Below are 16,229 nucleotides of genomic sequence, written 5' to 3' on the forward strand. Positions count from 1 at the left end.
GGCTCCAGAATTCTGCAGGGCCTGTGTCCCTTCCCCCAGCCCAGCTCAGGGTGGATCCTCTTCATCATGACCAGAGGTGGCAGAAAAGCCAGCCAAGAGCTCAGCAGTTGCTGTTGTCCACTCCAAAAACTGAGAGCAAAAACTGAGCAGTGCTTTTCTTTGAAGGGTCTGTCCAGCTTCCTCAGGGGCCTCCTGTTGGTCTTGGGGCCTTGTCAAATGTCCTCCCTTGCTGCCTTCTGGAGCCAGCCACAGACTTGCCAGTTGGCATGCCTAGTGCCAGTCTGCTTGACTGTTGTCTTTAAATGGAATTCTGTACTCTTAGCGAGTCAAGTATGTAAAGCTGAGGCTATTTTCTCCCAAATGTACTTTGTTGCACTTATCAACACTGCATTTCATTACCCAACTCTCCCATTGCTATAAGATCCCCGTGGAACTCCTTACAATCTGCTTTAGATTTAACTACCTTGAATAATTTATCATCTGCAAATTTTGCTGCTTTCCCGTTCAATCCTTTTTCCAACTCATTAATGAATATGTTAAAAAGCACCGGCCCCATTATAGATCCTTGAGGCTCCCTGCGGTTTCTCTCTTTCCACTGTGCAAATTGACCATTTATGCCTACCTGCTATTTCCTATCACTCAGCCACTTGCTAATCTACAAAAGGATGTCTCTGCTTATGCCACGACTACTTAACCTTTTGCAGGAGCCTTTGATTGGGGACTTTACAACCTGTGTTATAAAAAGGTCTAATTACACAAATCTTTACTCCGTTTACTTACTGACATTCTCTCTCTCGATTTTTTTGCGGAGTTGGGAGGTAGTCTAGCATTTCTCTTGCATGTCTGATTCTGTTCCTGAAATAGTATCTGCTGCATGTATATATAAAAGCAACCAACTTTCCATCTCTTTCTAGCATTACCAAGAAACAGAAGCCAGGGTGGTTCCACTGGATAGAACAAGCTGCCTGACATGCAGGACACATCTCAGAGAAAGGGGGGCCTGGACCCGTCCCTCAGCCCAGCCAAGGATGCTGTTTTTGAACAACACCTGCACTTTGAATCTTGGTAGTATGCAACACATTTTACAATCCTCCTCCTCCTCTTCTTCTTCATCCTCACAATCCACTCCTCCTACTTTACAGAAAGCTGCAGGTCAAGAATAATTAATATATACATTTAAATATGATCTCTTTATTTCATTTTTTAAATGGGAGAAGCTGCAAGTAAAAAACAAGCAGATAAAATAGGCACACCAATGCAGCCAGCCCCCCCACCAAAATGCTGAATTGCTAATGCCTTTATTAGTATGAATTTTACCCAGGTCACAATCTGATGGGGGCAGGAGAAATACAAATTAGAAAGGGATCTGCAGCCACAGAATATGTCCTTTGCAATGTTAAGATGGATGCAAGCACAGAGAGGCAATAGATCCTGTTTCAAATAACCCTCACCCCAACCCCACTACCTGCTGGAGTTGGGTCAGCTGTTTCCTCTGATGCTTTTACCAATTCACTGTAGGGTCCTAATTCCTGAACTTGGCATGGGAGAGAGGCAGCAGACCTTAGCCAGTCTTTAGACCTTGGAAAGGAAACTTGCTGTGAGTTGCTTTGGAAACTGAACATCCTCCATAGCTGTTTACATTGATACATCCATGTTCCAACATGTTCTCAAAGTGCTTCACGAACAGCAAGAATGTAAACACATAACCCTCCTCTCTGGTGCTGAATTATATCAGGAGCAGGGTTTTCACCTCCCTTAGGTGCAGCTTAGTGCATCCCCCAACACCCAGGCCCCAAGCTGGAATCCTGCCATTAAGGCAAGGAAAACAGGTTAGCAGAACCTAATCAGATCAGGGCACTTTGTATAATAGAGGAACATTTGACCCTCCAACTGTTGTTGGATTCCAGCTCCCATTACTCCTAGCCAGCAAGACCCAGGGTTAGAGGTGATGAGAGATCAAGTCCAGCATCACCCAGAGGGCTGCCAGTTCTTCACCTCTGCAAGAGACAACCCGTCTCCTTGAAACCTCAGCCCTTGCAGATGGAAAGGTAAAGCCTGAGGGCAAATGAACCGCAACAGCAGTGTGGGAGCTTGCATGTGCCAGAGTCCCTGTTGCATCTGATCTCCAGAGCCCCTTGCTGAATACAGGCTCCCGTTCCAGCCCTTGTGGAAAGCTGTTCCCATTAACTTAAAAACTAACAGACTCAAGCACTTTCCTCAACATGCACTCACTCTAACAAGCTGCAGTTGATCCCTCAACCAATATCTACTCATTCGTCTTGGAGCTTTAAAATCAAAGCTTCAGTTTGCAGCAGAGGTTAAGCTATGCAGTAAGTTTGTCCTCCCGGCCCTCTGCCCGCACCACGCTGCTGCCCACTCAAATTGCTTCTAGGCGCCACCATCCAGTTTCTGGAAGAAACATGAGGCTATGTGCACATACTATGGGGCAGCTGCTTGGCAAACAGATTAAAGCATGTCTCCGTGGCAGATCCCCACAATCCCAGTTTGGTGCCTTTGTGCACAAGCAGGAAAATGATACACACAGACACACACTGCCATACTGTGGTACCTCGGGTTAAGTACTTAATTCGTTCCAGAGGTCCATTCTTAACCTGAAACTGTTCTTAACCTGAAGCACCACTTTAGCTAATGGGGCCTCCTGCTGCTGCCACGCCGCCGGAGCATGATTTCTGTTCTCATCCTGAAGCAAAGTTCTTAACCTGAAACAGTATTTCTGGGTTAGCGGAGTCTGTAACCTGAAGCGTATGTAACCTGAAGTGTACGTAACCCGAGGTACCACTGTACTAAGGGGAATCAGGAAGAATGCACTGCAGCTAGTGGAAATGTGGGGTGCTGAACGAATGCATCCGAAGCCCAAGTGGCATGCAGATGTACCCCAGGGTCCTTCAGTGGCCTAGGCCAGGGGTAGGGAACCCTCCAGGTCTCTCTAGCCACCCCCTTGGGACTCTTCCCACAGCACACCAGCCCTGCTCTGCCCTCTCCACCAGCACATTTGCCTGGTGGAACAGGTCCTTTGACTGCGATGTTGCCTCTTCCTTGCCTTGATAAAGGCAGGTGTGTGTATATGAAAACCTCTTACTGCGTGGCTGGAGTACAAAAGGCAAGACTCTGTTGCCCCACCCACTTTGGGCTCTAGCACCCCACCCATTGGCATACGGCCTCCGTAAGACTGTGCATGAGAGAATGCAGCCCTCAGGTTTAATAAAGGCTCCCCAGAATATCCACACATCCTTTCCTTGTCACGTGCCTTTGGCTGGTAGCAAGGCAGCACTGCGGCCTCGGGATGAGGCGGCCTCCTGCTTCCAGGAAAGGTTCTGCGGCAGCTGAAGGAGGAGTAGGCAAGCCACCTGACATGGCATGGCAGCAGCAGCCCAAGAGGGAAGCTCGCATCCCCCATCCTGCCGCTTCCATGAACAGACCTGGAGGGAAGTCCGTTGTGACCCATGCTACGTCCAAAGAGAGGCCATGGCTTGAGGGTGGGGGCAGCGCTGTCCGAGGTTTCCCTCCGTTCCGCCACCTGGGGGCAACTGTAGGTTCCCCTCCTGCCTGCCCCATTCAGAGAATGATTTGATTCTTGAAGCTGCGGCTCAGTTCCTTGTGGGGCAGAACGATGGAGTTGAGGATGACAACTTCGGCAGGGATGGTCACGTTGCAGCCTGTCGAGGAGGGAGCAGCAAGAGGCATCAGCAAGTGGGTGGGTGAGAGGGGAAATGCAGCCAACACAAAAGAGAGAAGCGAAAGAGAGTATTCTTCTTCTTTTGAGTATTCTTCTTTCAGGTCCTGTATACCTGAAGGAGAGTCTCCACCTCCATCGTTCAGCCCGGACACTGAGGTCCAGCTCCGAGGGCCTTCTGGCGGTTCCCTCATTGCAAGAAGTGAGGTTACAGTGAACCAGACAGAGGGCCTTCTTGCTAGTGGCGCCTGCCCTGTGGAACACCCTCCCACCAGATGTGAAGGAAATAAGCAGCTATCCTATCTTTAAAAGACATCTGAAGGCAGCCCTGTTTAGGGAAGTTTTTAATATTTAATGCTGTATTGTTTTTAACACTCGATTGGGAGCCGCCCAGAGTGGCTGGGGAAACTCAGCCAGATGAGCGGGGTATAAATAATAAATTATTATTATTATTATTATTATTATTATATTATTATTATTATTATTATTATTATTATTACAGGGAGGTACAGGGGAAAGAAGAGAGTTTAAAGTGGGCAGACGCTTACCCAGAATGGTGATGGATGGGGTGAGGCGGCCATCCCGAAAGAGAGTCTCGCTGTCGATCTTTGCGTAGGGATCATTAGGGTTGGGGTCGCTGGGAGTACCCTCTACACGAGCCCAGCGTCCAATGGTGCTATCCCAGCCCACAATGCTGTTCAGCACACATGTATGGTCCTGGGGAAAGGGGATAGGAAAGAAAGAACTGAGGCACTAACATGGGGAGGGGGGGGTCCACCAGCCCTTGGGTCAATCCTGGCCTGCCAAGGGTTCCCATTTGGGCCACAAGGCCACTGTCCCCCAAATCACACCCACCCGTGACGTCAGATGAAGGAGAGCAGGAGCTTCTCCTTTAAGTGAGAGGACAAAGGAGCCTGTACAATTCTGGCTTTTTCTTCCTCTCCCCCATCATTTCCTACTTAAAGGAGAAGCCAACCGCTCTAATACAGTTCCTCGTGTGCTGCAGGTGGCATCACCCTGGGATCCAGCAATCTTGCCATGGATGCTACTAAGACTGGTGTTAATCCTTCAGACAGTCCAGGATGTAAATGGTGCTTATAAAACACTTAAAAGGGAAGTGGAGATCACTGTGGGGAAATCTGAAGTGTAGCTTTTCCCAGACACACATCAAACTTTCTTTTCCACTTTTAACAACCCCAACTACTGGCTCAATTGATTTTCTACAGGAACAAACAACTCCTCTGTTTATTCAGGAACTTTGTAGAGCTGTTAAACAAGGATTACTGGAGGCATGTGTGGAGGAGCACTTTCAGCGTTTAAAAGCCGCACCATAAAAATATCAAAACTGCCCTCCGAAACACAGGGCCAAATTAGAAGTGGTGTTAAATGCATCTCTGCATTTAATGTGCACTTTTTAAAAACAGAGTTTATCGAGACAGAGGGAGAGTTTGACCTTCTCCACCCCCCTGCTGCGGTCGTGATGGAAATGGCACCTCCCAAACTGCCCCGCTTTCCCTCCCAGTGCAAAGAGCAGCTGTGGAAGAGTGGGTTTTTTCATCATGGCCACAGCAGGGGGGGGAAAGAGCTGAACTCCACTTCCCTGCCTGCCACAATGCCAATAACCATTATGACACCCCCCTTCCCATGGATAGTTTCATTTTCCTTTTTTTTAAGCACATGATAAATGCAAACACACACTTAACTTCTCATCTACTCTGGCCCTTAACGAAGGAGTAAATCTGATTCAATTCAGCAGGACATATTTCATGCTTAGGGTTGTACTGCACATTTAATGGGAAATGTATGGAAGAAGCTGCCTTGTACGACATCAGGCCACTGATCCAGCTATTGTCTGACTAGCAACCCCAATTCAGAATTTCAGTCAGGACTTCTGCAGCCCTCAAGATGCTGGGTGCTTTTAGAGCTGGGACATACCAAGAAAATATAGGGGGAGGATATAGGGCATCAATAATTTCCCCTCCTAAATTCTTAATAGCCCCGCTAAATTTTTTTTATAAATGATGCAGAACCACAGATTTTTACAAATCTTTTACATTTCTCATGAATCCACAGCTTCAGCTGCATTTGTATGTCTTCGTTGATAATACATAAATGAAATTACCTCTGTAAGTGGGGGCCAGACCGGGCAGGGGAATACCAGACTTTGCAGTGCACTAGTGCCACCTGCAGGGCATTAGCAAAACAACAAGAAAAGCAAGAGCTGTCCAAAGCCAAAAACAGCCTCCTGCCTCTGATCAGAGATGTGACTTCTGAGGCCCTCCAGGTGTTCTCCAATGACGATTCCCGCCATCCCTGACCACTGGTCATGCTGGCTGAGGCTGATGGCGTTCCTGAAAACATCTGAATGGCCACAGATTCCCCATCCCTGGATTAGAGCTACAAAGTGCCAACCCCAATCCGGCAGCAGTAGTACAACGATCCTACCATTGTGTAAAACATGGGTGATGGTGGGCTGAGCCTACACGCAGTGCCAAAATAATTAAGTAAAAAGTGCAGTTTGCAGAGGGGTGGGGAGAAAATAATAAAAGCGTTCCTAAAATTGCTAGGCATCGCTGCAGGGATCTTGTTGCTGGCTGTCACTTTTAAGCAAGCATTTTAAACGGTTTCATGCAGACTCCTACATTTAGTGGCGGGATGGTGGGTCTCTAAAATCGGGGAGGGAGGAATCAAATCAAAATGGCACAACTGGACAGTGGGGAGGAAGCCCTATCAAAGTGATGTCACAGACAACATCCAATGGGTGGGCTGCAACACTCATCCAACCACAGTCATGGCTGCAACAGGCAGCACCAGCTGGAGCAGAAAGGAAGTTATTTTTTCCCCTGTGATGAAACACCACTGTTTGAATTCTGCTTTGTGGAAAAGGTGTCTTGATCCCAAGCAACAAATGAGCCATAAAACCACACATTTGTTATACTAAGAACAATAGTCTGAGTAGTTCCCTAAGGTGATGCAAGACATTAGAACTTGACCCATTGGGTCTTGGGAGCAATACCTACCTGGAGAGAAGCCCCATGCAGAATAATGGACTCACGAACACGCACGCCAGCACCAATCGTCACCCCCTTCCCGATGGACACATTGGGACCTAGCTACAGGGAAAAGGCACAGGGTGGTCAGTGGCCCAGCGCAGGCCAATAGCCCCCTTCATCTGTATGCTCTCTTAAGTCCAGGGTATGTTCAGGGGCCCAGAGTTTAAACCAAAATGCACAGCTCCTTAAAATCTATCCCACACATGCTGGAGCCAGGCACAGAGTACACCTTGCCCATTACACTTACCACAGCGCTGGCATCCACCGAGGCTGCAGGATGGATATAAACATTCCCTGCATAGAAAAGAAGCAGCAACAGAGTTAGATCTTCTCCTTACTGCACAATGGAGAAGATTCATTGCCACCCCTCTGAAAGCATCACTGCAGAGATTCTGCTTTTCTACAACAATGCGGGTTTCCAGCAGCAATGCTGAATACCTCTGTGCACATCAGACTCGGTAAAGCAAATAACCCTAACACACTGCAGCCTAGATGGGAAGAGACTCCTTTCAAAGACAGATAACTGCCAGTACAATCTGCTGTTGAAATGGAATACTCAGGATGAAACGGTGAAATCTGTTATGATTAAATGGGCACAAGATGTTGGACATAATATAATGATGGCTGACTGGGAACAGTTATGGACCACAGGTATGAAGTTTACGGCATGTAATGCCTTAAGAGAGAATATTATGAAAATGGTATAGAGGTGGTACATGACCCCAGTCAAGCTTGCAAAAATCTATCATTTGCCCGATAACAAATGTTGGAAATGTAAAGAAACTGAATGTACATTCTTTCACCTTTGGTGGACGTGCCCAAGGATTAAGGCTTTCTGGGAGATGATCTATAAGGAATTGAAATATACTTTCTTGAAGAAACCAGAGGCCTTTCTCCTGGGCATAGTCGGCCAATTGGTGCCAAAGAAGGATAGAACTTTTTTTATGTATGCTACAACAGCAGCAAGAATACTCATTGCAAAGTATTGGAAGACACAAGATTTACCCACTCTGGAAGAATGGCAGATGAAGGAGATTGACTATATGGAACTGGCAGAAATGACTGGCAGAATCCGAGACCAGGGAGAAGAGTCGGTGGAAGAAGATTGGAAGAAATTTAAAGACTATTTACAGAATTATTGTAAAATTAATGAATGTTAGAATGATGTTGGATAGAAACTAAGTGGTTTTTAGCTGCAATACTATAAGGGAATATGAAAAATGGATTACGAATAGGTAAAGATTTAATGTTACAATATTTTAAGATTAAAGATTAGGATAAACAAAGAGGGGAAGGATTTGCTGAACCAACAAACTGAATTGGAATACAAAAAAGGGAGGCGTGAGGAGGTCTGGGAAACAAGCTAATGAAAAATAAGTAATGGAAAGATTGAGTTGTTTTTAATTACTTTTATTTTGTATTTTTCTTTTTTCTATTTTTATTTTGTAATATTTTGAAAATCTTAATAAATATCTTATAAAAAAAACAAAGACAGATAACTGCCTTGCCATAGTAGCTTGGGACAAACTAAAGAGAGAGCATATAATGTATATAATTTTCTGTTTTACAATTTAGAATACTCATTTAAAAATCCTTAAAATATCAATGACTTCCCTTCTTCTCTTTCCGAGGTTCATTTTGCATAAAATAAATCCCTGCATATTTTACAAAAACTAAACCATTCAGTATTCCATTATTACATCCATCAAAACTTATTTACACAGTTGAATTTATCTTAATGCTGCCATCGTTTTCAAGTGTACACCATGTCCCCCATATATTCAATGAACGTTTTCCAATTTTCTCTAAATGTATGTTCTTCTTGTTCTCTTATTCTATATGTTAAGTCTGCAAGCTGCGCAGCTTGAAAACTAAAGAAGACTCTCACCAAGCACAATTATGGGGAGAGAAGGAGTGCTCTTGCTAAAACTGATGGTTTTCTAATAATTCCAGTGTAAAGCACAAAGGAGCAAGATAGAAAAAATTGCTGTGGAGATACAGATGTTTAATTTGTATTCAAGCCCCTTCCTTTGTACCCTTGCAATCTCCTCTTTTCTTACTAATTTTTACTGATTTGTCGTAACATATAACCACATGAACAATAAAATAACCATACACATAGCACATTCAGTACAAAAACAACAACATAAAATTTGAGATGTGGTTCTACATAGCAATTTTTTTAGATGGGTCTATATAACCCAATGAGGGGTGAGTCATTGGAGGAGTACGTATATGACTCTCCCTATTTATTTATTTATTGATTGATGCAGGATTTGGAAATTTAGCTTTATATTATTGCACTGATTTGCTGTTCTTTGTATTTGTCACAGCCTTCGATGTGAACGATGTGATTTTTTTTTATCAAGTATAATTCTGGCGGGCTCTGAAACCAGGTCTAAGAGCTCCAAGTCAGCCACCAGAAGATGATGGCTGAAGATGGTTGCATGAAGTACACAGAAAACAGGCAAACGTTTCCCAATTTAGTAAACCTTTTCAAAAGCAATGCAAAAAGGATAAACACTTAAAGGAGGTACATCACACACTTTGGAGCAGTCTTCCTGAACCTGGTGCCATCTAGAAGCTGTTGGACTACAACTTCTATCATTTCTGACCATTAGTCATGCTGGCTGTGGCTGATGGCAGCTGGAGTCCAGCGATGTGCACGCATGACCCAAGCCCCTTGGAAACTGAACCACCGATATGGTCTCCACCCAGCAAACCTGTTTTCAGATGCTACGGCCCCTTTATGTTGTGGAACAAAAGCAGAATTATCTCATCCTACCAACATCATGTTTTCAGATGCTACGGCCCCTTTATGTTGTGGAACAAAAGCAGAATTATCTCATCCTACCAACATCATGCATTCGTGGTTTTCGTCTCCCATATGGGGAAAGAGGGAGCAGCCAGTACCTCGGATGGTGGGTCCACCAGGTTGGTTCTGGGCAAGTCTTTCTGGGTGGCACTGGCTGTAGCAACTCAGATACAGGCGACTGGCATAGATTGCAGACCTGGCAAAGAGAACAAGCCAGAAATTACACCTGGCACCTGCCTCCAAATGTAGCATCAAGTCCGTGAATGCTTTGTCCTCTTGAGGACAAAGGAAAATGACTGAGTGCCTCACTAAAAAAAATAAAGCCTATGATGAAAAGAAGAATCCTTTTTTCCTGGGATGGAGCACAGGACATTTTTATCCTGCCTCATTCAGCTGGCAGTATCTCCTGTAAACCCAATTCTACACCTTCCCAGGGAGTTCAAATTTTCTTGCCTTTCTTTTGAAAAATTGGATTCTGGCCACCCGTGCGACAGAAACACAAATTCTAAGCTCAAAAGCTAAATTGTGGAAAATTAGAATTGCACTTGTTCTGCTTCAGGGATCTACATATTTATTAGTTTGGATCCCTGCCCCCTGCAGACTTTGGGACAACATTTGAGAAAAGAGAAAGAGGGAGGAATATAGAGTTTGGATCCACACATACGAGAGCAAGGGTGGAGGACTTGTGCCCCCGCCCCAATTTTTTTTTATTCAAACGCCCATCAGCCTCAGCCAGCATGGCCAATCCTCAGGGATGATGGGAACTGGAATCCAGCAACCTCTGGAAGGCTACAAATTCCTCATCCCTGGGCTTGTGACTACAGAACAACAGTCATGGAGGAAGAAAGAGAGGCTGTGATCAGGGTCCATGGTCAGCCCACCCCCCTCAACTCATCCATTTCCCAATATAAGAAATAACTCTCAGGAGTTTCTCTTTGGCTTTTGCATTGTCACCATATTCTTACGGCCCCCCGCCTCCAAAAAAAGCATGCAGGTATCTGCTAAAGGTAAGAAAAGCTCGGATCCAGAGAGAGAGAAATTTGTTTCAATGTTTGGCTATCTCACAGGCAGGCTTACAACCAACTCCCAGGCTTGTATCTCCCTCTACTTCCCCTTACCCAGCGGATTTGATCTGGCTCCAGAACCCCTCTGTCCTGTAGGCAAAGAGGCGTCCTTGCCCAGCAAGGGCTGTGAAGACATCCTGCTCCAGCCTGATGGCTTCAGCTCGTTGCCAGCCATTGGTGCTCTCCTCCCTGTGCGAACAAGGCATACAAAGGGTTAGGGGGCATATGACTCACTGGAAAGATGATGCGTGGCCAGCAAGAAAAGGCATTTCTCTAGGTCAGGGAAAACAAGCACTCAGGTACAGCAACAGCAGATCCTTCTGCTACTGAGGATGAGGAACCTGAAGCACTCTGGAGGTGGCTGGACTACAACTCCCATCATCTCTGGTCCTTGGCCACGCTGATTGGACCTGTTGGGAATTGGAGTCCATCCAACAACATCCCGAGGGCAACAGAGGTTTGCCCATCCCTGGGAAGCCAAAAAGCTAGTTCTAAGCCTAAGTGCCCAAGTCCCATGGAGCAGAGAAGCACAACAGCACTTGGGAGACGAGGAATGCAGGAGGAAGGAGGAGATGGACACTTACCCAAGGCATGCACCCCTAAATGTGGGCAAGGGGTGGCACGAGGAGGAGATGGAAGAGACACAGAGAGAGGGAAGAGAAACAGAAAGAGAGAGAGATGATAAGTGACCAGATGTTGCTGCCAGGAAGCAGGAAGGAACAGCTAAGAAAGACACTCACAGAAGCAGCTCCTGCTGGTTCCGTTGGAAGACAGCGCCAATGTGATGGAAGATGGCCGGCGTGAACAAGTAGATGCCACAGTTGATGAGCTCGCTGACGAAAGTGCTGGGCTTCTCCACGTAGTGCAGGACCTGGAGAAGGAAGGGGACATGTAGGTGGGGCAGAGAAGGAAGAGTCTTGGGAACTGCACCATCCAGTGCTGGGGATTGCTCTGCTTGAGCCAGGCTCCAGAGAACAGCAGGCAGGAAGGTTGTGCTGGATGGGGTGCAGGAATAGGGGAGACTGTGGACAGTTTTGGCTCTTCAACTCCCATCAGCCTCAGCCAGCATGGCCAACACTCAAGGCTGATGGGAATTGTAGTCGGACAGCCTCTGGAAGGCGCAGGTTCCTCAACCCAGGTGGAGCAGCTCTCTACTGGAACATGCCTGCTGCCCAGTCTTCCCTCCAGTCCTCCACATACCTCATGCGTCTCCGTGTTCGCCACAATGCAGCCATAGTTCAGAGACTGCTTTCTGTTGGCCTAGGGACAAAAAAGAAAAATGGTCACAGGAGCATTACCGGGGGTGAGAGGGATTAGAGAAGAATTTGCAGGAAGGGGTTGCCAGGAGCACTGGGACTGGGATCCTAGCAAGGCAACCATTTTGCCCCACAAAGGCCAGCTAGCCCTCGAACTGCATTCCCAAAGCTGGGGAGAGGGGACCTCTCCATCAGCGACCAAATTTCAGCTCCCACCAGCAAAATCAGTGCGGTCAGGGATGATAGGAGTGGTAGCCCAGCAAGTATCAAGGGAGCCAAAGGTCCCACAATCCTGTGCCAAGCAGCACCCTCCTTCTAAGCCCACAGCACTGTCAGCATGAGAGGCCAGGGCTGTGCCATTACCGTGGTGCCCAGCATGAGGAAGCTGTCCGGATTGCCAAGTTGCCGGTGGAAGCTGAGCATCTCGCCCAGAGGGAATTCGGAGCAGACGTCAGCGTTCAGCACAAAGAAGGCTTCAGGGTTACCCAAGAGGATCTGGTCCCGGAAGTGATAGATGCCGCCGCCTGTGCCAAGCGCAGCATATTCCTGCAGATACCTACACAAAACGGGAGGCTGCTAAGGCCCTTCACTGCAGGGGGAGGAATTGCTTTTGCCAAGGTCTACTAGGCGAAATGCGCCTGGCTGTTTCAACAGGTGCATAGGGACCCAGGGAGCTGGCTTAGGTAGAGTCAGGCCATTAGTCCATCAATCATAATACTGCCTACACTGGCTGGCAGCAAGTGCCCAGGGTTTCAGACAAGAGTTTCTCCCAGCCCTATCTAGAGATGAAGAGGTTGAACCTGGGATCTTCTGAATGCAAAGCAGATGCTCTGCCAGAGTTACACCCCCCCTTTTTCCAAAGGCTGTGTAGAATCAGGACCTGAATGGCAGGTTGTAAAGATGGAGCCCCTTCCTCTCTCTTTAGCAGTGCTGGCTGACTACCCAGGACCAGCCCAAGGCATTTTGCTGTTTAAAATGGAGGACTGAATGGCTCTATCTCACTTCCTCTTCCTCAGTCCTGTTGCACAGCATCCAAGTATGAGCAAATTATTTTGGTACCTGAGGCAGAAAACCCCCACAAGCACCACCCCTCCTCAGCAAAAGCCTCCCCACCACTGCATTTATTATGAAAAAAATAATCAATGCATTTAAATACCCAAACAATCTGCTGCCCTTTCATGCAACCCAACATCAGCTGCCTGAAGTGGCCGCCTCATTATGTCCAGCGGTTGAGCCAGCACTGTGACCACCCACCTGATGGGTATTTTGAATTCTTGCTGGGCTGACACCAGGAATCGACTGAGGGCCTCATTGGGCTGATAGAACCCAATCAGGAGAATCTCCTTCATGTTGGGCACCTGCAGAGAAGGGAAAGGAAGATGGAGCAACCACTGGTTGGCATATGAAGCCAAGACAGGAGAGCTAAAATATTCTTACTTGCTCAATTTATTGCATGTTAGAGCACAAGGCAACATGCTGGACTGAAAATAACCCTGTCAGTTTCACAATGCCACTATACAAATCTAGTTGGAATGCTGTGTACAGTTCTGGTCAGCTCACCTCAAAAGCAATATTTTAAAGTGAGAAAAGGTTCAGAAAAGGACGACCCAAATTACCAAGGGGGTGGAACAACTCCCCTATGAAGAACGGTTGCAGCGTTATGGACCTCTTTTTTTTCTTTTAGAGGAAAGGCGAATAAGAGGTAAATTGAAATAAGTTTAGAAAATTTTGCACAGCATGGAGAAAGTGGACAGAGAAACATTTCGTAACATATCTTAACACTAAAACTTGTAGACATCCAATGCAAACCATACCAGCCCCCTACCTTGCAGAAATTCACTATGTGGAATACCGTAGACTTCTTACAGCGGCTAGATTAAATGTCCTTGACTCTGCGATATTGTGGGGAAGGTACAGGGGAGTACCATACGCCCAGAGAACCTGTCATTGTGCCATGGGTGTGGTTGAGTCCACCAAAAACATTCTCTTGACTTGCCCTTCTTATGCAGAGCTTAGACAAAATTTTATAGACCCACTCCTATGTCAATCTAGCTTCCTACCCGGAGAAAACCAGGTTTTACACTTGCTGAATAACGTCACTAGAGCTATACCTTCCTTGGTGGCCAAATTTCTTTTTTTAGCTTTTAAGCGTCGCAAGACTATAATTGACTGTATTGATATGGGGCTATCTGTTTAGCCCATTTTAGTGTTGGCTAAATTCTAAAATCTTCCTGGAGTTTTTAACTGTGTATTGACAAATGTACTTTTTTCTGACTGACGGTCGAATAAAAGGTTGATGAGACATCCAATGAAGCTGAATGTTGGAAGATTCAAGACAGACAAAAGTCCTTCATGCATCACAATAAAGATTATCGTATCGTAAAAGTTAAACAACGGTGTTCGCTCCCACAGGAAGCAGTAATAGCCACCAACCTTAAGGCAGGATTAGTCAAATTCATGGAAAAGACATCAAGGACTCCCAGCCACAATGGCTGCGTTCTGCCTCTCCTGTCAAGAGACATTATGCCTCTGAATACCAGTTGCTGGGAACCACAGGTGGGCAGAGTGCTGTTGTGCTCATGTCCATCTTGCAGACTTCTCACAGGCATCTGGTCAGCCACTGGGAGAAGAGGACAGAGGCCCAGATGGGCCACTGGCCTGATCCAGCGGGCTCCTCTGGTGTTTTTATGAACTCCCCTCCTCCCCTCATGGTGTCAGCTTAATTCCCCTTCCATACCTTAGTGCATGCCTCAATGTGGTGCTGTATCATAGGCACTCCTGCCACAGGGAACAAGGGCTTGGGCACCTCAAAGGACAACGGCCGGAAGCGGGTCCCTGCAAGAGAAAAGGTTATGACAGAACTGTAGGCTGTCGCTCACCAAATTCACCAACGAGACAGGAGACACGCAAATCACGGGCTGCCTTGAGAGGAATGGCTGCCACCAGAAGAGGAACAAGGGAAGCCAATGTCACTCTGAGGCTCCTGAAGAGCAGCAGATGACTGAAGCCAAGGCTGAGGAATGGGAGTGACACCAGGTGGGCCAGAGGAGGGGCAGAGAAGGCATATTCATGTGAGAGCAGGGCAGAATTCACCCTTCACATGCAGGAAGGGATAAGGAACAAGCAGGCTTCTGAACACACACAGGGTGTCAGTCCCTCACCAAGTTACTATCCCACCTTTCCTCCAGGGAAATCAAGGCGGCATACATGGTCCCCCCCCTCTCCATTTTATCCTCACAACAACCCTGTGGGGCAGCTTAGCAAGTGACTGAACCAAGGTCACCCAGTGAGCTGCATGGAAATTCGAAAACAGGTCTCCCAGGCCTGACGACATCGTCAACTCCCTCTCGCATACCCACAGCATGTGGGGAACCGGCTTCCAGGAGGAAAGCCTGCCCCCCCCTTCTCCTCTCCCTGACCTTACACTCGGCTCCCCCGCCCCTCGAGACAGAGGCTCAGGCCACGTCCCTCCGCCTGACCCCGCAAGCCCCATGGGCGCCGCAGGTGGGGCAAGCGAGGGGCGGCGTGTCTACTCTGATGGGCAGGTGCACCGAGCCGGGGGGGGGAAGCAAAGCTCGGCCAGCCGCTTTAGGGTTGCTGGCGGCCCTCACCTTTTTGGGGGCCGCCGATGAGGACCACGGCTTTCAGCATCGCCCTCTTCGTCTGGGGGGCGCGCAGACAGGAAGGCAGGGCGTCCCGCGAAGGATCGCGGCGAGAGAGGCAGCCGTGCGCAGCGCCGATCCTGCGTCCCCTCCTCGCTGAGTTCTGCTTCCGAGCACGTGAGAATGCCACGTCACCGCTGGCCGGGTCCGCGCAGGGCGGGCCTTGAGCTATCCAGTCGGCGCGTCGCCGCGGGAGAAGCCGGCCGGCAGCGCTGACGCGGATCCTCCTGGATTGGCTGTTTTCGCTGTCCGGGAAGGCTAGGGCGTTTGGGGTGGGGAGGAAGTTGCAAGCCGTGGGGCGGTTTTGGTCCCTTCCTCGCTGCCCCAAGAAGAGCAGTCCCGCTTTCGGGCTTCTTCCCACAGGTTGAGAACAGATGGGCCGCTGGCCTGCTCCAACTGGACTCGTACGCTGCTTCACTTTGCGACAGCCCATAGCTGTCAACTTTCAGATTTGAAAATAAGGGATCTTCAGCCTCGAAAAGAAGGGATCAGCAGCCTCACCTGTCCCGGGGACAGTCTACTGGTTATCTAACAATCCGGGGAAGCAGTGGGAATCGGCGCTGAAATAAGGGAATTTCCCGCAAAAAAAGGGGAGGTTGACAGCTATTGCGCCAGCCTGCCCCAAGCCTGTTTTTGCAAAACAGGGCAGGAATTGCTACTCTGCCTGCCCAGGCTAAAAGGGATG

The 16,229-nt window shown here is 47.8% G+C and overlaps 1 protein-coding gene across 2 annotated transcripts; it reads right to left on the bottom strand.

The window, feature by feature from the left end:
* Positions 1-1,173: 1,173 nt before the first annotated feature.
* Positions 1,174-15,959, bottom strand: GMPPA (GDP-mannose pyrophosphorylase A). Of its 2 annotated transcripts, XM_083473079.1 has the most exons (12): positions 15,494-15,956; positions 14,620-14,717; positions 13,137-13,240; positions 12,246-12,438; positions 11,827-11,886; positions 11,367-11,497; positions 10,681-10,815; positions 9,661-9,758; positions 6,995-7,041; positions 6,715-6,807; positions 4,243-4,411; positions 1,174-3,677 (listed from the first exon to the last, which is right to left on the bottom strand). In XM_083473079.1, the coding sequence occupies exons 1-12, from the start codon at positions 15,531-15,533 to the stop codon at positions 3,577-3,579; spliced, it is 1,269 nt and encodes a 422-aa protein (XP_083329205.1). In that variant the 5' UTR covers positions 15,534-15,956; the 3' UTR covers positions 1,174-3,576. The 2 variants fall into 2 exon arrangements, with proteins under 2 accessions (XP_083329205.1, XP_083329206.1); XM_083473080.1 differs by lacking the exon at positions 6,715-6,807 and having other exon boundaries at positions 15,494-15,959.
* Between the last annotated feature and the right edge of the window lie 270 nt (positions 15,960-16,229).

This window comes from Podarcis liolepis (assembly GCF_965112155.1).
Source record: "Podarcis liolepis genome assembly, chromosome: 1".
Lineage (NCBI taxonomy): Eukaryota > Metazoa > Chordata > Lepidosauria > Squamata > Lacertidae > Podarcis > Podarcis liolepis.